Source organism: Parambassis ranga, chromosome 14, assembly GCF_900634625.1.
Source record: "Parambassis ranga chromosome 14, fParRan2.1, whole genome shotgun sequence".
Lineage (NCBI taxonomy): Eukaryota > Metazoa > Chordata > Actinopteri > Ambassidae > Parambassis > Parambassis ranga.
Window position 1 is genome coordinate 13,398,621 of NC_041034.1, and position 24,689 is coordinate 13,423,309.

Consider the following 24,689-nt stretch of genomic DNA (forward strand, 5'->3'; position numbering starts at 1 on the left):
CTGTTACTGGACAGGTAGCAGCTGTCATTTTCTCCCCCCAGAGGAGTTGGAAGGAGTTCGCAGCAGTGGGAAAAACAATCAGCAAGAAAAAAAAACAAGGAGCTGCTAGTAAAACATCTAATTATTTTCATAATGCTCTTCTTACATATTTTTTATCCAGTTACTAAAATTCCAGTTTTGTTTTTTTTTCTTAAATATCCTTCTTTCATTCTCAGCTAAATTTCTTATTTTCTTTATTACTTAGAGATAAATGTATGAGTGCTTGTAGTATTGTGCCTTTATGCTTATTTTGCTAGAACAGGTCATGTATCTTAGAAAGATCCTTTCTAATACATTTTCCAAAGAACAATGTGTCAATCAGAGATAAAAAAAAATAAAAAAATAAAAAAATTAACTTTTGACAGTCATCTTACTCACTGCACTCATGTTTAGAAGTGAAGCCTGACCAACCAGCGCCTCTTGTCAACATAATTCTGCACAGTAGAGGCAGGACAACTACCACACTGCACTTAAAGATGACCTTATTGTGGCATTTTGAAGGATCAGTGTGTAGGATTTAGTGGCATCTGGTGGTGAGGGGATGCCAAGTTAAGCACATGAGAGAACTTGAGCTGCCAATAACGTGTAACAATTCTGTCCTGGCTGCAGTAGAAAGATGGCAGCAGAACATGGTGGCTCTGTGTATGTAGGCCTATAGAGGGATCATTCTAAACTCAACATAAAACCTATTTATTGTTAACTAATCAAAATCACAGAATTTCTGAAAAAGAGACCAATCAAGACACATTTTCAGAATTACTTGAGTTTTTTTTATCCAAACCAACAACTTGTATTTCCCAGGCAGTTAAACACATTAGAACAAATAAACTAAAGGCTAAAAAAGCTCTACAATATGTATTTTATGAGCAGTCAGAGGGGAAAAAACTAAATATCAAGCAACAATCAATGAAACCTAATGATGTATTACCAGAAAACACAAATTTTAGTTAATGACTTAGCGCAGACTTTAGCTACTGTCTAGTGAAAGTAAAAAACATTGGAGTCACTTCAACTGATTAGCAAAGAGAACACTACTTGGATGTGGTGACCTCTATGCATGGAGTACACAAATAGAACCATACTACAAACTACTTCAAAAATATAAACATTTCATTTAAAAACTCTGGTAACCAACAATTCTAGAAATCTTACCACTTTGTGACCACTCCAGTGAATGCGTAGAAAACTGATGCATATATAAAAAGGTTCATGCAACATGTATGGTTAAATGATGTTTTGACAGTTTTTGAGTTCTCACATAACATAAACTAAACCTTCAGCAATGTCATGCCATGAAAAAAAATGAAAAACCCCTGTGTGAAAAAACACACTGCTGTTGTGACGTTCTGCAGACGTGATGATTTAACACTTGAAGTGCTACATCATGATTGAGACATTTGAAAACTCAACATTTAAAATGAAGAAGCATCAATGCACAAAGCCTCCCCCAAAGCTAATAATACCAATTATTTTACATGAAATTCAGCATTGAGACTTGGCAAAACTCCAGACAATCGATAATATTAATGAGTGTAAACTATTATTACTCATAAGATCAGCAAATTAACAACACTCTTAACACCAAATTCAAATGAAATTAAATAACTCCAATTTGATCATTATTGGGTAAAAACACTCAGATAAAGCCTAAAAAAAGACAAAGTTCTCTGTATTGACATCTTCCTCCTCAAAGTTAAATACAAACTAAAATCTGATACTAAATTTACATTTGTGTGAACAATAGAGTTTACATTGTGACAAACAGTGCAGGTCAGTTCAGTAGGTTCAAAAGTTACTCCTTCAAATCGGCGTCCTCCTTCATCTTCTGCTCCTGCATACGACTCCGTGTGGAGTCTTTATGGATAACAGAAAAACAATCATCAGTATAATGATGAGTTTTGGGATCAACCATACATGTATATATATATATATAATATATAAATAATTAGAGGTGAATAAATAAAGGTGTTTATACTTACTCATCTCTGTAAGCTTCTGAATAAGTGTAGAACCTCCTCCAGATTTGCTGTCATTACAAATATATACAGTAAGTGTGATGGACATAAATGTGTATTGTAACTGCATTGCAGAACACAGACATTTTAAGAAGGTCTGAGTACACTTTACATAAATAATCACTGGCTAATATGCTATAACATCATCTATAGCACCATTTACTACCCACCTGCCATCAGCTTCATCTTGACCATCCATATCAAATCTTAACCTCTTCAGAGGCTTTGGTGTGGAACCAAGATCCAGGGCCCTTTTAAATGAGCGATCACCGTTGTTGACCATCTGGTTGATCCTCTGGAAGCGATTGGATGGCTACAGATGTCAACATAGTCAAAAGATTAGTGAGGGAAAAAAAAAACTGTAGCTGTCGAGTTGTCTTCATTATGCACTTACCCCAAATGATTCACCAATGGATACCAGCATCCTGCAGTCGTAAAAAGCAAACGCATAAAAAAAATCAGTTAGAGTCATTTTGTCATTTTCCAACAATCAATCAATCTTCCATGACATGCAGGACTGACCTGGTGCGAGGCGTCATGATACCCGGAGACATGCGTGGGTTTTTTAGAGGAGAGATGTACACATTGTTGCTCCCAGGCACTCGCAGAGGTGAGTTTGGGAACTTGTAGGGGCTGCACGGTATTTGTGGGATTGGAGAGAGAGTAGGCGGCTAAAAAACAAAAAAAAAAAACACAGCAGCAACAATGAGAAGGTATAGTATTAGCCATTCATCTACTTTTGATTGTACATATACAAATTAAGTTGTAGGTCCTGACAGTAGGTGTCTCACCCTGGTAGACGCATACTGCAGGATGTTGGTTTTCAGCCTCTGCATGAACACTTGGTTGTAGAAGATGATGATGGAGTCATAGTGGCTGTCAGTGATCAGCACATGCTTAAAGGTCTGCAACAAACAGAGTGACAGCTTATAGTGGTTCAAAAGGCTAATGTTTGAGTTTATTATAGAAGTTCTAAAAACAGCTGTGCCACCTCTTGGTTAGTGTTGGGCATGTTCTTGTATGCTGTGACAATGGTCTTGAAGCGTAGATCAACACTCTTCACTTTACAAATGGCGTACATGGCTGACATCATCAACTGTGAGAGAAACAAAGAAAAAAAAAAATGAGTAGAGAAGCTAAAAGGAAAGAAACTAAAAATAGGATAAAAGGAGAGTTGGGGAATGGTGGAAACAAAAAGTGAAATCAGCATATCATTCGGGTTACCTGGTCGAGGTGGCGGTCTTTCATCAGCTCGTACTCGTGCTGCAGAGTGTGCTGGAACAGAGTCCATATTACTGCCTCCAGTTCAGGGTGGGCGGACAGCAGGTAAGAGCAGAGCAACTTTAGCCTGGTATAGGCCAGACGATACACTACAGAGACACAACCAGAGAGACAGACCTACACATTTACAACAATGAAATAGATGAAATAAAGAACTGTCTATTCTTATTAGTCAGTACCAGCTCAGATCAAAGAAAACAAAAAAAACAGAGGAAAGTAAAAGCAGTTGTGCAATGAGGAAATATTACACAGATGTACTGAAACTTTTACTAGGGTATGAGTAATTCAGGTCTATGACTTAATCCATTCCAGTTTCAAAGGGAGGCTGCCTGAATTTTAGTTTGGAAGAAAACCTTATTATATGAAAAAACTATATCTTACGCTTTTTATAGAAGAGGCTGAGAGAGTTGGACTTTGGCTGTCGTGGAGCTTGGCCGGCAGCCTGTGAGGCAGGCTGAGTGGAAGCCTGAGGGCTGGGTGTGGCTGTGGGCTCAGGAGGCAAAGCACGCAGGCCTGGCCGCATGGGGGACAGATACCTGTACAGAGGAAACAGTGGGTAGTTGTGAAACAGCAACATTTCCAGTTAACAGCACAACAGGTACTGATAATTCAGCAGTAGGTCAAAGAGAATCACAGGTACACTGTGAGTCTGTGGTGAGTAACAGAATGTTAATGAGGATTATCTGTGACTCTTGTCTTTATGATTAACTACCAGTACACAACACTTAATTAACAGTTAAACATAATCCGTTTGCTGCTGCATACCAGCAAGTAAAAGACTGACAGTGGCATGACTTACAGGTCAGCTGCGGTGTGGTTGTGCTGCAGTGGTTGGCTGAAATTGGCTTGGGGGTCCACTTGCTCTGCTGCTACACCCTCATGCTCCTGTTTCAGAAGCTCAAACAGTGGGGAAGCCTGCAGGGACACAAACAGGATTATTTACATTTAACTACGCCCGGGAGTGTCTGAGTCATTCAGAAAATTACAACATAAAGTTTCCTAGAAATCAGTTTCAATTGCAAACCAGAGAATGCCTACATGGGTGTAGTTAGTTGAACATAGTTCAGTTATATGGTATTACATCAATATTTCAATGCATGCTAAGGATAATTTCAATGCATAAGGAAAATTGTTCCACTAAATGGAACTTTATCTGATCTCCGAGCACAAGTAAACAGTCTCTGCTGTCTACTAGATAAAGAAAGAAAGTTCCAGACATTTTTTATCACTAGTGAGGCCGATAAACAAAAACTTCCTGTGATCAGGAAGAAGACATACAGTAATTGGATAATGATTTAATGACATTTTGTGCATGAGATTTCACTTGCAAAAAGCGAGAACAATCTGTGAACTGATAAGACATCAGTTCCGCATTTAATGTTGACCCAAGGACACTCCTTGTATGCTGTCCAACTTAAGTCACACGGAAATAACCTCAAAACATTTTAGTTAAACAATGTGTTCCCTCTAGATACCAACAACACTGCAAAAACCAAAAAAATTCCTCAAGCGGAAAGAAAAAAAAAAATCAAAATTACAAAACAAGCTGTTGAGGTGAACCGACACGCACTCAGGGATACAAATAAAAAATGAGATCATAAAGGAAAGCAGAGGGCTGGGTTCACTACTCAGCGACTGACAGTGACTGCAGGTACGGACTTGTCAGTACATTCTGAGTGTCATACACTGCTGACGCCATCGACATTTCAAAAGCACACTTAGTATTTGAACATGTTAACCTAATTTAGTGACGTATCCCGGAAAGTCTGCAACACTTTATACACTATAGAAACATTGGTGTACTAGAGTTAAGTGTTCATTTTCAACTTCGACTTCTGTTAAAGGTGTTTAGGGTGTTTGAATTGTGAAAGACTTGAAACATAAATATAATAAAAAGAAAGAATATAAAGATACGTCATATACTGCATTATTAAACAGGTCATTCTAATCTTCAATGATGGTTTTCAGACATTAATTTAAAGGCACCTATCAGAGTGAGAACAAATAAATAACCTAACCCCTAAAATGTGAGTCAGTGGGCAACAGAAGAGAAAATGTTAAACACACCAAAGCTTCATTATTCAAATTTCATTCAACTGCAAACACAATGCAGCAATGGGAGGACTTTGGCCCCAGTGGAGGCTCCTCCCTGTGTTTCAACAGTCTGATGAGTTCTTTGTGTCAGAGTCTCTGGCTGCTGGGAGGCATCTGATTTACAGCTGAGCAGGAGCAGAGTAACGATCACCATGTACCCACAGGGCTGCAGCAGGAGCACACAGGAGAGCAAGGCGAGGAAAGAGGCACTCGAGTTGAAGAGAAGCACATGACTCTTCAAAGGGGATAAACACCACTGCTCTGTGGTGGTCAGCTAGACAGATTGAAAACTTCAATCAGGACTAATATTGTACTTTTCACGAATTGGAAAATGGGCATAAAGGACATAAAGAACATTCTGTGAGCGTTTTTCCTTTGGATTTCTGCTGCCTCTTGGACATGGTTGAACTGAGAAGGTGAGGACACAACAGAGGAAAACAGTTTCACGGTTCATTGCAAAAGTTCCAGACATACCATCCAGGTCCAAAGATGTTTAACAACACCCTGCAAATCAGCTGTAAGAAAAGCGATGACTTCAAATACCCTCTGTACAGCACGGTTTTCAGTCTAGTGTTTGTAGTCGGGCTTTGCTTCAACATGGTGGCTGTGTACATTTTTGGCTGTACACTAAAGCTGAGAAATGAGACCACAACCTACATGATAAACCTGGTTGTTTCAGACTCTCTCTTTGTCCTAAGCCTGCCTTTTAGGATAGTGTACTTCATTAAACGTGACTGGATGTTTGGAAGATTCCTCTGTAAGATCTCCGTGGTACTGTTCTACACAAACATGTATGGAAGCATCCTTTTTCTTTCCTGCATCAGTGTGGATCGTTTCCTGGCTATCGTGTACCCGTTCAGGTCACAAACGATTCGAACTAAGAGAAATGCTAAACTGGCCTGCTGTACCGTGTGGGTATTGGTTCTGTGTGCAAGTGTACCTGCAGGGTTCCTTTTGGACATCACTTCAAACAGTACAAATGCTTCCACTCAATTTTGCTTTGAAAACTACTCAAAAACACAGTGGCAGTCAGCGGTGTCCAGGGTGGTGGTGTTTATGGAGACAGTGGGCTTCATCATCCCACTGATGATCAATGTCTTCTGCTCAGTCATGGTTCTCCGGACCCTGAGGAAATCTCAAACCATCAGCCGTGGGGGGAGCCTTAACAAGGAAAAAATCTTGAGGATGGTGATTGTCCATCTAGTCATCTTCTGCTTCTGTTTCATCCCTTACAATATTAATCTCATCTTCTATTCCTTGGTCCGCTCCAATGTGCTTAAGGGATGTGATGCCGAGTATGTGGTCAGAACCATCTACCCCATTGCTCTATGCATAGCAGTGACCAACTGCTGCTTTGATCCGGTCATCTACTATTTCACTTCAGAGACAATCCAGAGCTCCATCAGACGAAAGTCAACAGCATGGCAAAATGGATCCAAGCTATACAGCTCACAAAACAGCCCGAGCACGCCAAAGAGCATGATCCTGAGGACACTGAGACCCACAGAATTTGACAATGAGTCCACAATCTAATGACAGTTCTATTATGGGGCATGACTAATGGTCCAGTGAGTATGAATCAGAGAGGTGGATTCAAGGTGGCCTTCAAACAACACAAACAAAGTGGTTACTAAGGAGATATGCTCATTTTAGACTGGGATTTAATATACTGATCCCCAATAAAGAATGAACGTGAGCATAACACGGAGGAGTGTTCAAATGAATGTGTAGCACATTTCTACTATGTGTTCATGAAAATGAAAGATGGTGCTTGAAATATGTAATGACAATGGAATTTCTGAACCAGTATTACAACACCTATTAACGTATTGTACTCTGCAGTTTCTAAGTATTTGTGGCCGCTTTAAGGTCTTTGAGCACTTTATAGTACATGTTCTATAACAGCATTCATTTACTTGTATAATAAAGATGAATAAAAAAAGTAACTAGATACTTGTAGTGTTGTGTGTAATTAATTTGTCTAAAAGAACAACAATTAACGGTTGGGCCAAAATGTCAAAAGGCTTAGGATTTGAAAAGTTAGGCAGGTAAAAACAGGAAAGGATGTCACACATTTTATCTGTCTTATTTCAGCACACACACATAAAGTTGAGTGTGTCATATACACCGAGCAGATGTCAAAACACAGCCAGGGTGGAACTTTGCCTCCATCTCTATCAATACATGTGAAAACACATCAAATGGAAAAGTTTGGAACTTGAATGCATGTTGAATATTCGTTCCTTCTTGTAAAAGCTGTGTGCTGCAAGACTGAGCACTACTGCATTCCTGTTATAGAGCTTAGCCTGAGGGTCTGTGCTGACACAGAGAGACGCATCACTACTCCCGATGATCAGTGTGAGACCAAAGCAGACGAGCGTCAACACGCCTCTTGAAGGAGAGGAAAGTTAACAAAACTCAGCACAGATGTGGCTGCTGTAGTTATGACATGAGTTATTTGGCAGGACAGTAGTTTAAACATCAAAACATGACCTAGATCACACAGATTAGATAAAAGCACCAATTTACATCAACTGTTCTACCAGATCATAGAATTATAATTTAGGAAAGCATTGCATGCACAAAAGGCATTCAATTTCTATAAATGCAACATGTTTAGCATGTTTATTTTTAGATCTAAATAATCTCTTTTCTGTATACTCAAAAATACAGTGATTGACACCCAAGATACACTGCTGTAAGATTACATCACCTGTTTGTCAGTAAACTACTGCAATTCCTATCAGTGGGCTGGATAATATAGTTAATGATCAACTCCAATCACTTGTGTGCATTTTTAACAAGGAGTCATAAACATGGCTCCCTGCATAAAAGGTAATGAAACAATCTGCATCTTACGATGATACATTTTCAATCATAAAAAGAGAAGGTCAACACTCATCAATCCTATAGGTTGACTTCTCTAAACAATTAAAAGTTAATTAAATATTTTGCAACAATAAATTGTGTGAAAGAGAGGAGAGAAGGTGGCAGAGCAGATAAAAATCAAAGAGGGAGACCCTGACCCGTGTGTAGGTGTGAACTGCTCCAGTCAGTAGCATGTCACAGCATCCCAACAGGTTACCCTGTGGCCGGACAGCAGCTGGCTGAAAAAACGGCTTCATCACAGTCTGACTGTATGACCCTTGCACTGGTGAGTTATCAAAAGTCATCTCTTTCAGTTTTCTTTTGAGAGTTTTTTTTTTATGCATAGTGTAAATAATGAAATGAGAAACTCACTCAATGTCTTACTTTATCCAGGTTTGGTTTCAAAAAGTGTAAGATCTACAATGATTCACATCAATTCTGTTCATTGTTATTTATTCATTATTGATTATTATTTATATTTTTGCATGTAATATTTGACCAATTACACACAACAAAATGCGTGCAAATTGATTCGTTTTATATAAAAGTTCTTTCACCTTCTTCTGATGGAGCAGAGATTAAATTGTTAAAAGCTGAAGGGTTGTTCACTTATACAATGCGCAAAAAAGACACATTTGTATTTTATAAAATAAGGTTATTGAAATGAAAAACTGTAACCTGAGATCTTTAATCACTGTAATTAGCGTGCAATAAGAATTAAGAATACCTTTATTAGTCTCTATAAGTGTTAAATTATATTATTATATTATATCCATTTATCCAAATCCCAGTCATGAAGTGACTGGGATTTGTTGAAATGTTTAAAAAAAATGAAAAAATCTGATTATCCAATGCACTGAATCAAAGAGAATTAAGCTAATATTTGTTTCAGTATTAAAAAGCTGTTTCTTTTTCCTCTCTGCGCGCAATTACAGCAAATGTTTGCCTTGTTTTTATGGGAACAGAAGGCTGCTGTCAAAACTTAATTGGCAGAATTTGTCTTCTGTAACAAACTAATTCAACAGAGAGTCATAGTGATGTATTCATGTCACACTGGCAACAGTGCAACACTCCATAAAACACCAGACACTTTGAGTTAATTACATTTTAATCTACCACAGGTTTCATGGCTCACAGCAGAGGTTCCTGAACAAGCTGCCTCCATCATATGCTTACTTCAACCAAACCTGTTATGAGAGGACTACAGTGATCTAAAGAGTGGGTTGGCTGATGTGGAGCTGTGGAATATGACAGATGTGACAGCCAGGTCGCACTCTTCTTTGTCTAACTGTACTGCGGATACAAGCTTCCGCTTTATGTTCTACCAAGTGTCCTACAGTGTCACCTTCCTTCTGGGGTTGGCCACCAACAGCCTGGCTCTGTTCAGACTGTGTCTATCTTCCGGCAAAATGAACAGTACAGCCATTTACATGGTCAGTCTGTCAACTGCCGACTTGCTTTTTGTAATTTCTCTGCCTCTGAGAATCTACTATTACCACCAAAAGGCTCAAGACTCCAGGTTGACAGCTGGGGCAACTTACTGCCAGCTCACCTTCATCTTGAAGTACATCAGTTTGTATGGTGGGATCTTCTTCCTGGTGGGCATTGCTGTGGACCGTTACTTTGCAGTAGTACATCCACTGGCATCAACGCTACGCAGGCTGCGTGTTGCACAAGTGGTAAGTGGGGTGATCTGGTGCCTGGTACTGGGGCTAAGTGTGACCCTACTCTTTCTGCGCTCAGCAGCTGCTCACCAAAACCAGCCCTGTCTGCTGGACCCGTCCTCACGACCTCACCGCACAATCATCCTGGTGGCCCTGGGCTTAGTGCTTGGGTCATTTCTGCTGCCCACTCTGTTACTTCTCTACAGCTACTGCAGAGTACTGATTGTGCTCAACCACCCAAGACACCGCCATGGCCGTCGGCACACTCTCAGGGTTATTTACTGGGTGTTGGGTGTCTTCCTGCTGTGCTTCCTCCCCTATCACATCAACCTGCTAGGATATACCCTGACGCATGTGAATCTGCTGCCATACTGCGGCCTGGCGAGGTTCACTAAAGTTGCGCACCCTGTGGTGCTTTCCCTCGCCAGTTTCAACTGCTGCCTCAACCCACTCATCTACTACTTTTCCAGAAGCCTTGTGCATAGGGAGGCATCTGGTGCTGGAGGCAGTGGCAGCCACTGACAGATCATTTCCCACACTGTAACTCCTGAAAAATAGTTTGTTTGAATCACCTGCGATGGACTGGAGTAGTTCAAAAATTAAGATTATTCTTGAACCCCATGATTGTTTTCTTTACACTTAACCATTCTATACATCCTATATAAAATGTATTCTGTGTGTTTTTATGTAGTGTATGTGTGAATCTGATTAAAACGCTGAGACATTATACGGATTACACATATATTTAGGTGACAATGAGAGATGACACTGACCGTCTTCCATGCAATCCTCTCCATGATGAGGTTCTCACAGGTCTCCAGATGTTTGACGATGTCTTTGTTCAGAGTGGGCTCAGCCTTTATAAAGCTCTCAATAACTTTATAGAAGTCAAAGGCAGCCAGGTTGAACACGTTCAATATCCAGGGGAAGCACACGTTTGTTTCAGCTGCTTCACCTCCTCCATGGTTGTATCCTCCATTTTTGAAACTGCTCTCTAATTACACAGTGCAAATAAAAATGTTTACCAATGCACAGCTTTTTACGTCAATGAATTATGATATTAATTTGTTGACACAGTGGAGTACACACCTCCATATGTTGCCATGACGACCTCCAAGGCACAAGCCAAAAGTGATGTGTGGAAGGTGGAGTGATTAAGGAGTTTACTGGAAAGTAAATCACATGACTCAACTCACGTAAAATACCACTTTTTGTGGCAATTGTGGCAATATAAACAAACCAATTAGTTCCAGTTTTCATCTTAAGCTTGAGTGAAAACTGAAAAATTGAGTGCATTAATGCTTCTCCAATACTTTGATAAAAGCATACCTGAAATTTTGTACAGACAGTCGTTTCTCTTCCTGAAAAATAATTAAAAAACATAACATGAAGTGGTGCCTTTTTGACAGATAAATTGTTTTTCAAAATAAACTCCATACCGATTTCAGCATTGCCTCCATTACTTTGTAATACAGTCCAACACCAAGTGTAAATCTCTGAAAGATGAAAGAAATTCAACTCAGACATAAGATTCAAAGCCATGTTTGTTTCCATTGTTGCTTCTTAACCCTTGGGTGTTGGTTCATACCTGCCTGCCGTGCACTACGCAGCGTGGGCCCACTGCCTGACCAAATCTTTGGCTAAACACCTGACCTAGTGTCTCCAAACGTTTCCCCACATCCTGTGTCGGGTCCACAGTACAATTCTGAACACAGAAAAGGTGTAACGGCAATATGAGCAAAGAGCAATATGTCTAATTAAGCAAGCAGCCAGTTCATGGGACACTTCTGATGACCCACCTTGAAATAAGTAGCCAGGACAGCAGATGGCTGATCCCCACTAGAGGTGAGATCACCTCTCAACAACTGAATGGACGTCATGGCGGCTCTGAAGAAAGAATGCAAAAACAGAGATGAAGGACAAACTCACTATGAGCGGGCATCTTTCTTCACATGAAGCTGCTTCATTAAAATTTTTTGAGATATGATCGAGGACTAGAACAGACATCGCCACTGATCTTTTCATCATGCACGCAGTCTATTATCTTTTACAGTAGGTTCAGCAACTCCCAAATAGACTGGCTGGCTAAGCACCCAACAATAAATTATATATGCTGTAGTTTAAAGACGATGCTGCTCAAATGGAACATGAATTCCGTATCGCTGTGGTCTGGATAAACAGTAATTAAAAATGAGGAACAAAGAAGACAAACTGCCGACCTGATGGGAGTCTGAGGAGGGATGAGAGGTCCATCATCATCTGGCAGGTTTTTCTTTGGTGTTCTCTCTACCTGTGATCTGAACATGAGACAAAATTATTCAACACTTTAAATTCTTTTACAAAGTCAAGAAAAAAGAGAACAAAAAGGAAAAAAAAAAGAATTACATCTCAACTTTAGAGACAAGAACAGTCTCATCTCCGTCAAAAAACAGCCGCCCATCAATGTCTCTGCTCTTTAGGTAGTGCTCCTGATATTGCTGGTCAATGTCATTTATCTGGGCGGAAAAAGAAAACAGGGTTATCTGTAGCATTTTTATGTTATTCTGTCTGTCTGCTGCAGTAAATCAACACATTGTGACATCTGTCATTTCTGTGGAACAACGTGCAGCTGATTAATTCACTTTTTTTGTTCTCTAAAATTCTATATTTTAATGTAGAATAAATCTGTAGGTGCTAAATACCAAAATTCAATAAGTGATCACAAACTAATGTCTTTTACAGACTAGACATTACTATTGCATTGTACATGAGAGCTCAATGTTTACCTAGTCTGGCAGTGCCAAATACTATGCACAAATAAAAAAAATTGATAATAGCTCAAATTAGTTTCTAAGAAACGTTAAAAGGTGCAGATTAAAATGCCTTTGGACCCTGTTGGACCGACATCTTGGTCGTTCATAAAAGGTATTGGTGCTTTTCTGTGCATTTATATAGACAAGAGGCAGGGTGGAGATTTGTTTGAACAGGAGGTGTGTCCAGATGCATTACTCCAGCGCAAATACAAACAAGTTCTTCTATTTACCAAACCAACCTTTACCTAATGAAGTGGAATGAATTGTAGAAATGCCAACAGTGCATCACTGTTGGAGCTAGTCTGCAGGTCTGCACATATTCTTAAATACACAACTTGTCTTTAAACAAGTGTTAGCCAAATAAATCTGATCTGCGCTACAGAACATATGTGTAGCTCAGATGTACTTTTAAATAAATCCAAACCCCTAAGAGAACATATGGCCCTGGGATGATAGGTGGGACGAATAAGGTGAGACCTACACATTATTTACATAAAATACATTAAATCATGTGCGCCATCTGTCAGTTACTGGGGTAATATAATGGTAAAATAAATATGTAGAGTATATATTTGAGAGGGGGCATCAGCAAACAGTAGTATCCTGTCACTGCCTCTGCAATATACTTCTCTGACACACTACAAAGAATCCTGTGCTTGAGCACACATTTTCCTGACACCATCTATGTGAAGACAAACATGCATGAGCAGCACAGAGAACAACCAACATCTGTCACACACTCCAACATTCAACAATGGCGACAGCAAGAAGAGATAACTAATGGAAAATGTAAGTGCAAAGGAGACAGAGGGAAACCAAACAAAGGAAAGCTGCTGTGAGAGTCGCCTCTCCTACCTGAGGAAAATCTGGGCTTTTAGAAAGATCCAGGGAGTCTAAGAAAGTAGAAAAACTGGACTGGTACACATTCTTCACCTGCAAATACATAAAAGATGAAAAGATGAACAAGGTATTTACATTTTTTGTAAGATGTGTGTAAAGAATTAAAAACCAGGAATGCTCAAACCTCTTCTGCATTGCAATCATTCTCTTTGCACAGGGTTTCAAGAAGCTGCACATCAACCTCAGGCTCGGGAGGTCGGGATCTGGCTTTGCTCTGATTGCGACGAGATGTTCGTGTTGGGGGGCTCTGAACTTTGCTGATTGCATTTTCTGGGAGAAAGATGTTTAAGAGGTTAGAGAACATGTGGGGGACACTAACAATAAATCCTCCTGTGACATCTAAATCTTTTAACTGACAAATATACTACTTTTACTTTACCATTTTACATTTACTTGTACTATAAGAAATCATGAATATCTATGATTAAAGAGAGGAGATAAAGGATTACTGTAAAGAGGCTGCAAGAGGTCTGGAGAGCAGCGCTTGATGAATAACTCCAGTGTACAAAGCAGCAACTGGAATGATATGACCAGGTCATCCTCCATCTGCAAGGCCCTTCCTGCAGACAGCAGAACCACAGTACATGACAAACATCATCACAATAACATCTCATGACGACAACTACAGTAATCACAAGGGCAAACACTTTCCAGTTCCTTGAAAGAGGAAGGAGCAATGAAAAGAAAGAAGATTTAGCAACACAAAAACAATTCCATTACATGTGTTAACAGCCCTGATCATATATAGGTTTGATGTTTTAAAAACTGTAACTTACCTTTGGCTAAAAGAAACACTGTCCAGCAGATTCGCATGGTCTCCCTCTGCCTTCAAAATAAAACACTTCACCATTAACTTTACACCAGTATAGCATCACAACAAGCACACAGTTCAGACTCAATTCATTAAAATGAACTGTGGGAAAACCACATCAAAGGTGGTAGATATGTGCCTTGCTTACTTGCCATCAGAAGTCAAAAAGATTTTCTTGCATGTTCTGAAACCAAAACAAATTTTATGGTCATCACTTAATATTTTGCTACAAGCAGTTATAAGCTATAATCAAGTAACTGTGCTCTATTAATATGCTCACTTACTTCTCAAACCTCTGGTAAAGAGCCAGCATCACATCATACTTCTTCTCCAGCCGTGCCAGTGCTGAGTTCACCTTGGAGCTTATGGTATCAAGGTTCACATCCAGCTTCCTCACCAGACCCATAAACTGTTTTACACTGTAATAGGAAAAAATAAATTTCACTTTGTAGCTTACTTCACAGCCTCAACAGAGAGAATGAACCTGGACAGATTATGATTTGAGATATCTAATATTATAATATAAATATAACTATTGTAGGCTGCAGAAAAAATGCTTCATGAACCCTTGTTTTCAACTGTCCTGTGGTCAAATCACTAATATCACATACAAACAAACAATTCACTGATATTTTACCAAAAACATTAATGGGGCACTTACTTCATACTGACTGTTTTCAGAACCTGAGTCGCAGTGAAACAGGCAACATCAATGTCTATCGTAGTCACAAACAGACAAGCACCCCACATCCGTTTCTGGGTGTCCTGAAACAAAACAGAAAAAGATTAATATTCATCTTCTGTCATCACAGATGGAAAAATACCCACTGTTGTAGTGCTTAAAAGTGTGTCGCATCATCTAATACACTTATTAAGTAGATTTGGTACATATATTAATTCAGTCCTTATTAATGTGAAAGCTTTTCAGTAAGCAACACTGACAGGACGCCAGAGGGGATCATACAAACAAACATAAATACATACTGCAACTTCATCCATGGACTCCTGAACAGTTTTCCACAGCGTCCAGGCTCTGTCACACACCAGGTCTGTCACATGGAGGCTCTTACACAGAGTCACAAACTCTGCATCCTTGTCTCTGTGTCTAGAGGGATGGAGGACAAACATCAACAATCACAGTTTGATGACAGCGGCCATTTAATACATGGATTTCCTGACTGTTAGCCGAGCCTGACAGGGCGTGTGTCATGACATGCTACATTATATTTAACATCCAACACTGAATAGATGCTCTCTCTGGCGGGTCGTCCATGGTTAGGATTCACTAGTATTATCTCTATTTGCATTTTTTGGAGCAGCTAACTAGAATAGCGTTTAGTCACACAGGCTAGCTAGCATGAGTAAAATGTCTGGACAGACTAGCTTATTACTGAACTGTATCAAATTTTACTGTGTCCAATTTCTAGTAGTACCAAAGTACTTTTCTGAATATTGTCACGCTGCTGCAGAGTGAACGATGCAACATAATTGCTCTTACTTCTTTAGGGATAACTCTGGACTCTCCTTCTTGTCTGAAGAACCATTTTCAGCACTGGGCTTCAGCTCCTTGTTCTGTGTCGTCCCAGAGTTGCGCTTTTTAGGTGGCATCTCGATGTCCGGTTGCCTAACAAGTAAATATAATAGTTAAAAACTAAACTTCCTTTTGAGGACAACGTTTGCTGAGTTTAAAGCCCCACTGCACGAGTTCAGTAGCAACAATACAACCCACACACAACCCTGACTAACTTCCTGAACCGGGGTACAGTAGATGTTTGTTTTGTATCACCGGGTTGCGCCGGTGTCGCCGGTGCCACGGGTGTTACAAGTCCACCAATGCTACTGTTAACAACCACGTACGGACTATAATATAAACTGAGTCGTTGTGATTCTTCTTCTGTATTTAAACCTAATAAATTTAACGCTAATCCTAGATAATCGACTCAAAGCTTCATATTTATTGCGCTCCTCTGCGATAACAGGCAGACCACTGTGAGCCTTCGTTGTGGTCACGTGACTCACCGCAAACAAACGAACCCAAACTCACGAGATGAAAACGCGGGAAAATATCTACGTAACATCCGTTTATTTGCATCTATCCCGCCACCCGAACGCATAACAAAGCGGTAATTGCGCAATCCTTTAATAATTATGGTACCTTCTATACTCGCTTATATAACGCAATTAAATGTTATAACATGTTTGCGTATAAGTGTTTATTAGCATACTATTATATATTATCAAAGTATGCATGTTTTTCATGTTGCCATCTGCGACTTAACATCCACGCAATCACAGAAAACCTACAATGCTCTCTAGTTTCTGTATAAAATGTTAGCAGTGGGAGTACAAGGAGAACTTTTATATGCGGCCAAAACCTCCATTCTACTTATTATGCAAACATTGCCCTCTAGTGGCCAAATTCACATATAACAATGAGAAAGCTGCCTCAGTTTTAATGTCCTTGTATACCTACAGAATGCAGTTCTAAAGGAAGCCAACTTAAAATTTAACTAAGCGGATTTGGGTTATATACAGGTCTACTCAGTTTACATTTTTTCCTTATTCCCAATAATTTTTAAATAATAATAATTTATAATAATTTTACTTAATTATGTCATTTTCAAGTAACATTTTTACAATAGAATTATTTTGTCTATTCTCCAGGCAACCAGCTCTGAGTGATGTTTGTCATAAAGTTGAATGAATGTCATCAACCATTACAATGATTATGTCCTCATGGGAATACATATGAACACAGAGGCCCCTCCACATTTAACCAATTATATAACAGGGGCCTAATGAGGAGATTCTGCTAATGACAGGCAGAGGGAAAAACTGACAATGAAGGCCTGTCAAAGCAAAGTTCCAGTAAAGATACAGACTTCTCTTTTTCTTTGTTTTTTTTTAAGATGAAACAGCAACATTAGTATCCTGAGAAAGTGAATGAGTCACTGTTCTCATGTATGTACAAACAGTACATTTGGCAAGTTCTTTTTTTATTTATTATTGATTTATTCTAGAAATAATTCCCCAATAAGCAATAATTTAATAATTCCCCCTCAAAAACGGATTAAAAGTATTTCAGTCACAGCAGATGTGTCGTCAGACAGCGGGCAGGTTGATGATTTGGGGACACTCCTCCAGTGATGTGGAAGGATGATAAAACCTTTTGTTGCTGCTGGCAGCTGAGAGTGAAAATTCACTAAGAGCAACTAAGACTATAAATAAGATCAGTATTTACATAAAAGACCAGCAGCAGGTACATTGAAAGCTCATGACGATAGTCCAAACCTAATCTTTGTAACCTTACATTCTATGCATTGTAAAAAAAAATGTTAAAAAATACTATTCATATACAACAATATAAATTAATCCACACTGCCCTGCAGGAAACAGTCCAATCAGACACAGCCACCAGAGCCTGGCTGGGGCAATAACAAAATAATAAATTCCTCTGTCTCTTTCCAACATAGTTTGCTCGTTTCTCTCTGTTCCATTACGCCTGGCTCCCCACCTCCCACGTCATCGCAGTAAAGTCCATGTCGGTGAGGGTGACCGTGAACGGAGCATCTACTCTCTCAGGTTCCATACGCTCCTCCACTCTCTCTGGGCTGTTCAAATTATTCACCCTCCAGGAATTCAGAGGTCGAATTGATTTCTGGAAACGCTGCAAAAACAAAAGACAAAGCCAGGCACGGTCACAAACCAGCACAACTCATTTTATTTACTAAAGTTATATACTTAAACAGAATCAGTACGGCAGAGGTGTAACAGGATATCAGAGTGGTGATACTGACGTCTTTCAGTGTTCCAGTTTCTTTGCTGATAGCTACAATGGCCCAAATGAGGATCTGTAGACAGCAGGTTGCACCCATGCACACACCCAGCGCCTTACCCCACCGTGGATACACATAAGAGCCGTAGTGGAGCGAGGTGTTGTACATCTCAATGAAGATGTAGGTCAGAATGAACTACAGTCACAACAAGGAAAGACACACAGTGAGTACAGGAGCAGTTCATGTCAACAAAGGCCACTGAAGAAGGCTGGCTTGGAAATGCTGCAGAGGACGGGACGTCAGATTGAATGTCAGTTTCACCTCTTCAATTATTCAGCGGGGTCAAGATTTCAGTATGTTCGTCTACTGCAGAGCTGGATGAGTTATGTTATTTTTGCCTGATGGTTTGTGATACGAACCATCCAGTTATTTTAATGAGGTATTTTTTTTTAAACCTAGGCCTGTAAAGTGTTTCACCCCTCATCACATTACCCTTTTCATTGGAATAATACAGGTAGCATCAAGTGAATGTATCAAGTAGCCCGTAACAGGTAACTCTGCTTCAGGCAACGTGCAAAGAAGAGCAGCAGAAATATTAGAGGGAATGATGTAATATGGATTGTTGCAACAATTTATGATTTAGCGTAACAGTAGGTTTTGTTTATATTCTAAAACTATGTTATGTATCTATTTACATGCCATTCTAACCATGGGTAACCCATACGTTTGTCACATTACACCTGCATCTACTGACATCACTGTACTCACCAGCAGAAGAAACGGAGTGAAGAACACCCAGCATGCTTTGAAATAAAGCAGCACTTTGCTGCACCAGGGAGGGCAGTGGCGGATCATGTCAATAATGTCCTGACAAAACTGGTTCACTCCTAACAGAAAGATACAGTAAGAGGTGCAGGCAGGTTAGAACCCTGGAAACATGTGTACTTTCAGAATGACAGAAAATAAAAAAAATAATATGATCAGAACTACAAAATGTGAAATGAATTAAAGGGGTGGATTTTTGCATCACTGCAATTCAGGTTTGTCATACAGAAGAATGACATGGAGGGTCAGGGATGTGAGATGGAATACCATAGAAGAAGGAGATGCCAAGACACATGAAGAGGGTGATGATGATGAGGCCAAAACTAGTGCTGAAGGAGTCAATGAGAGTGAACCAGTAAATCCCTCCCTATGAAGACAAAGGGAGCACGAGGGAATGTGAGTCTGACCATACAAAAAGATGCACTTCATTACATTCAGAAAGACACACTCACATTAGTCACTAACAGGAGGCCCATCAGGTAGAAGCAAAAACACAGAGTGCCCAGGAATAAGGACTTGTGCAGAGTGTTCTCTCTGAGATGTGGAAACTCATCCAGTACGGCCGTAGTGATGCCCTCCATGTTGCCAAACTGTGAGGACACACAGCAGAGTGTGGTGCAGGTGGACTCATATGTTTATACTGCTCCTTGTGTATTAACATTAGTGTGTGGCCTTACCAGCGTATCCACCCCCAGCATAAAGAGCATGAGGAAGAACAGAATGGACCAGAACACTGACCCTGGTAGCAGAGCAAGGGCTTCTGGGTAAGCAACAAAAGCCAACCCAGGACCTGAAGGTGTAAAAAAAAAAAAGCAAAACAGATAAAAGTTAAATGGTTCATGAACCCTTATTAACTAGAATTAGATCCACAGGATTACTGAGCAACAAAATATGTACCTGTATCAGCCACCTGTCCTACAGGTACACCCTTCCTCCAAGCCATGTGACCCAGGATAGAGAATATAGCAAATCCTGCAAAGAAGCTGGTGCTGCAGTTTCCTGTGGTGATGATCAGTGTGTCCCTGAGATCAACGAAAAAGTGTGATTTAGAGACAGGTGGCACCATGACTAAAAAAACAAACTGCAGCAGAGCAGAGGGCAAACTCACCGGATGACATTGTTGTCAAACTTATTATAAGAGGCCATAGAAAGCAACCCTCCAACTCCGATCCCTAACGAGTAGAAGATCTGTGAGGCTGCATCATTCCACACCTGCAGACAGATATATGCTTTAAGCAATGAAAACATCTGTGGTTAGATATGTTTTTTTAAAGCAGCAGATGTACCTGTGCATTAGCTAAGCGGCTCCAGTCTGGTGTGAGGTAGAAAGCAACACCCTGACGAGAGCCCTCCAGTGTGGCTCCTCTGATGATCAAAACAATGAGCACAAAGTATGGAAAGGTGGCTGTCACATAAACCACCTGAAAACACAGACAAAACACATTAGGCCACTGACATAAGCCAGCGAATACAGTGCATACATGTTTTCTTTGGAAGGGGGAGTTAAGTTGACAATAAAAACATTGTGCTGACTCACCTTGCCAGAGCTCCGGATGCCCTTGAGCATACACAGAAAGATGATAATCCAAGCTGCCAGGAGGCACAGAGCCAATTGCCACCTCACAGGACCCGGGTCATGAAGGCCCTCACTGTGTACTACACCCAGCACACGCTCACTACGAGACACACAGGGTCAAAGGATTAAGAGGGCACATAATACCACACCTTTGCTGAGACAAAATCAACAATGTCTTGACACTAGGCTGGATTTAAAATGACTGTGACACCATTTTATTTTACATCGTCTTTCACTGAAATTTAGTGCAAAAGGACTCAAATAACATCAGCCCAGTGAGGCTCATAAGGCCCATAATAATTAAGCAGCAACATCACTGGCAGCTGTACAGATGTTTTGCTGATATGCGTGTAATGTCAATGTTTGTTATTTATTATAATATAATAATAATAATAATAGATGGTGTTGGCAGAAAGTCCTCAGTCATATTAGCTGAGGTTCAAAGTGCCATAAACAACAGTTATTTGAACAAGGATTGTGTGTGTGTCATGCTAACAGTTTACAAGTCTGTCATAAGGGAATGAAAAGTGTATTCATTCTTTTCTGAATAGAAAAGCAAATAAGGTGTAAGACAGCATTAAGGGCACGGTGCATTTTCAACAAAGATAATATAACATTTTAGGTGACTTATTTTCTTCACTCACTTCCAGAAGATTTCTGTGGGGCTGAGTGTTTTTCCATTGGAGCTGTTGCCTGTGGTGCTATTACCACAGATACCAGCATTGGCTACAGCATCACATGACCAGGGCAGGGGGCTCTGGAATGAGCTGCCCAGGTAGTAAAATGTCCATGCTATGATGACATTATAGTAAAGACACACCAACATGGACACACAAAGCATCCCAATCCCAATACCTACATTAAAAAAACAAAAAACAAAGAGAGAGCATTAGCATCTTGTTGTTTGAAGCTCAGTGTCAGGTAGATCATTTTCATTTAGCTATAAACTTAAATAAAGTGTTAGCTGTACAAAACAACATGTCAATTTAGTGAACTCCTCATAGCTTTCCAGGAACTGTGCACTTCCTTGTATAATGTTGGGAGGAACTTTGTCTCAATTCACTTGCTGCTGGCATTTCTACTTTAAAATACAAACAATGGACCCATGACTCTGAGACAGCTTCTGGATTTTTTTTTTATCTTTCTCTATCAGATGTTTATATTTAGCCCCAGAGTTGCAGATCTGTCAGGAATTTCAGGGTGAGCCACATGACGTGTAGGAGTGAGGTGGCAAAGCGATGTGAGTCAGCAGCCGGTTATTTTTCTGCACTACTCTGTCAGTCTGGATTGACTGGTGCCTTTTAGAGATCAGCCGAAAGTTTTGCTAAAGGTTCACACTGGATGCTGTAATTAGATATATTTAATACTGATATAATTACACCTATAAGCTTTGAAGGTTGTGTTACGTCAGTGTGTGATTGCTGGACTACAAAGGATGAGAAAAGGAAGTGGTTACCTTTAAGAAGAGGACAGCACTTCCACACTGTGATCGGGCCAGCTGCACCATACTGGCCTAAACTCAACTCCATGAGGAAGAGCGGAACGCCCGTGACAAAGAGCATGATGAAGTAAGGGATGAGGAACACACCTGTAAGGATTACAAAGGGTCAGCTTCAGAAAGGGCGGGGTCGACCTGTAGAGGCAGGTTATCTTATACTGCTGCTCTACAGGTGCTAGTCAAGCACCAACATGAACTGATTTCAGTTAAATACATGGTGCGTAAAGCTGGGATACAAAAGCAGACCACATGTCTGCAGTGGGATGGAGGGAAAACAGGATTAGTAAATGCTTTGTGTTCCAGAGACTGCCATGGAGCTCTGGACTGAAATAAGTCGGCACCATCAGGAAGACAGTGCACACCCAAAGGCAGGGCAAAGAGTGCCTCATGCCCATATGAGTGTAACAAATCATTCTGGACACACACACACAGGCATTTAAAGCATGTGAGGCTCAGCTTGCAGACCACTCACCTCCTCCATTGCGATAACAAAGGTAAGGGAACCGCCAAACATTCCCCAGTCCCACGCAATATCCAATACAAGAGAGCAGGAACTCATGCTTTCCACCCCACTGCTCCCTCTGGACAGTTGGTGTTGGTATTGGTGCAGGACTCTGGGCTCGAGATTCCAGCTGAGGTGAGGGCGTAGTTGATGGATTGTACCCGTTTTGGGTGACAGTGTGTCCATTCGAATGAGCTGAATTCTAAATAAACAAAGAAAGATGATTATCGGATCAATTTGGACGTGACGTGTGTATGTTTTTATTTTTTGTCTGTGCTCCTCCTTTCTTCCTTCCTGCTGGCCATCACCTTTTAACAACAGAGGAACTATCATCTGATGTCAAAGAGGAAGTCAGACAGAGATAACAGCAGAGCTTCTGCTTTACACAACTGCAACACATACAGTGTCCATAGTGTCACTAAAAACTCAAAGAATAACAATAACAAGTCAAAAATAAGGTTTTCCACATAATGCAAACCTGTGATGCCACATTTAAATATGACCCCTGATGGATGAGCCACACAAATGTGTTTTCATCCTGAAGGTTCGAAATGAACAAGAAAAAAGTTTATGGCCATTATTACATCACAACAAACAGATCAGCTGCTGTGTATTTATTTTCAACTGAAATGATTAAGATCTTCAAAGCAGCGCTAGGGTGGAGGGGTCCTCTGAAATGTCATTCAGAGTAAAAAAAAATACAAAAAAGAGAAATGGGAAGATAAGTGTGTTGCACGTCTGTATCTGTGATGTGAAAACTTTGAGAAAAGTTTGAGTAAACACATCTGTGCAGAGATCACAGAGGCCCGGGCTTTATCTGAGCCAGCGTGAAGAGAGCGCTGGGAGTATGTGGACGGACCGGTTGGACCGCTTCACCTACAGCCGCTTTATCTCCGCTAACAGGAACTGCGCTGCTCGGAATACATTCAAATACTCCTACATGAGTTTCTATGCTGCCTTTAAAGGCTAACGTGTTAAAGTGGTGTCTGATGTTGACACAGAAAGGGGGATAACAGGTATCTGCTCTTACCTGCGCTGCGCTGACGCCGGCGGCTCCACCGGGGCTGCCCGGCGCTGCTTTGCCGCTTTCCTGCTGCATTTCCCCCGTCTGGCAGACAGAGGTGCTGCTTTCACTGTTTGACTGATCGATTTTTAACTTTACATTTTATACGATCGTCAAGTGCTCTAAAGAGGAGAAGTACACCATGTTGCTGTAGGTTAGGAGGCGGCTGAAGAGTTACGGAGTTCGGAGAGTCAGACAGCGGGGAGACATGAGCGATGACGATAAGGAAGCAGGCCGGTGGGCGGCGAGGTGAAGAGCGGGGAGGCAGGGCGCAGGTGCAGCACGGAGCCGGAGGAAGAGAACGCTCCTCCTCCTCCTCCTCCTCCCCCTTCATCCTCCTCCTCTAACGCAGGGCAGGGTTCGCTCAGGGATGTGTTGTGGTGTCAAGGCAACATACACACACATCGACCTGGGACAGGCCCCAGGCAAAACAATCCACAGGGGGCCCCTCCAACCATTAGGCCTATAAATAATCTGACACCCAAAACTAATATATAGTAGGCTATGTGTGGGGAAAAACAAAATTTTATTTCTGTCATGAGAGAGACAACAAAGGTGATCCCAGTCTGAGTTAAGTTCTGGAACTACTTCTTGAGGGCGTGGGAGGTAGGACGCCGCACCTGCAGCGCCTTCTGTTGGCGTAGCCTTAAAACGACAGGACAATAAAATTATATCAATATCTTGTTTCTGTTCCACGACATTTTGTATGTGATGTTTTGACTGTGGGACAGGGGTCGTAGACCATAATTACTGTACGATGCTGTAGATGATGGCTGCTTGCCTTATATGAAGGTTAATGTTAACCCCTGCAGCCGTGCAGGTAGTCTGTTTATATGATTTGTGACTTTAAAAAGTTATAATGAAAGGATGATTATTACATTGCATTTTCTGTATGTGCATGGTTTTATAACACACTTATTGCTGTAGTCTGATAGATCATGCTGATGAATTTGTCTGATTCATTCATTCTTCCTGCAGGGCAGAG

At 40.6% G+C, this 24,689-nt stretch overlaps 3 protein-coding genes across 3 annotated transcripts; 1 reads left to right on the forward strand and 2 right to left on the reverse strand.

The window, feature by feature from the left end:
- Positions 1–841: 841 nt before the first annotated feature.
- rb1 (retinoblastoma 1) lies at positions 842–16,507 on the reverse strand. Its single transcript, XM_028421375.1, has 28 exons — positions 16,484–16,507; positions 15,963–16,088; positions 15,449–15,569; positions 15,126–15,229; positions 14,749–14,883; positions 14,613–14,648; positions 14,430–14,479; positions 14,103–14,213; positions 13,778–13,923; positions 13,609–13,686; positions 12,347–12,456; positions 12,181–12,258; positions 11,761–11,848; positions 11,550–11,666; positions 11,401–11,457; positions 11,291–11,322; positions 11,051–11,127; positions 10,735–10,955; positions 4,135–4,250; positions 3,717–3,871; positions 3,279–3,424; positions 3,046–3,150; positions 2,846–2,959; positions 2,577–2,725; positions 2,449–2,479; positions 2,225–2,367; positions 2,019–2,065; positions 842–1,893 (listed from the first exon to the last, which is right to left on the reverse strand). The coding sequence occupies exons 2-28, from the start codon at positions 16,070–16,072 to the stop codon at positions 1,832–1,834; spliced, it is 2,739 nt and encodes a 912-aa protein (XP_028277176.1). The 5' UTR covers positions 16,073–16,088; positions 16,484–16,507; the 3' UTR covers positions 842–1,831.
- On the forward strand, positions 5,526–7,375 carry LOC114445997 (lysophosphatidic acid receptor 6-like). The gene has a single exon (XM_028421376.1). It carries the CDS (start codon positions 5,919–5,921, stop codon positions 6,960–6,962), a length of 1,044 nt encoding a protein of 347 aa, XP_028277177.1. The 5' UTR covers positions 5,526–5,918; the 3' UTR covers positions 6,963–7,375.
- Positions 16,508–17,439: 932 nt separating the features above from the next.
- On the reverse strand, positions 17,440–23,947 carry slc6a7 (solute carrier family 6 member 7). The gene is made up of 14 exons (XM_028421473.1): positions 23,672–23,947; positions 22,612–22,843; positions 22,098–22,229; positions 21,286–21,496; positions 20,603–20,741; positions 20,352–20,486; positions 20,174–20,277; positions 19,963–20,087; positions 19,743–19,855; positions 19,518–19,655; positions 19,333–19,432; positions 19,009–19,127; positions 18,262–18,435; positions 17,440–18,131 (listed from the first exon to the last, which is right to left on the reverse strand). Exons 1-14 carry the CDS (start codon positions 23,738–23,740, stop codon positions 17,961–17,963), a joined length of 1,962 nt encoding a protein of 653 aa, XP_028277274.1. The 5' UTR covers positions 23,741–23,947; the 3' UTR covers positions 17,440–17,960.
- Between the last annotated feature and the right edge of the window lie 742 nt (positions 23,948–24,689).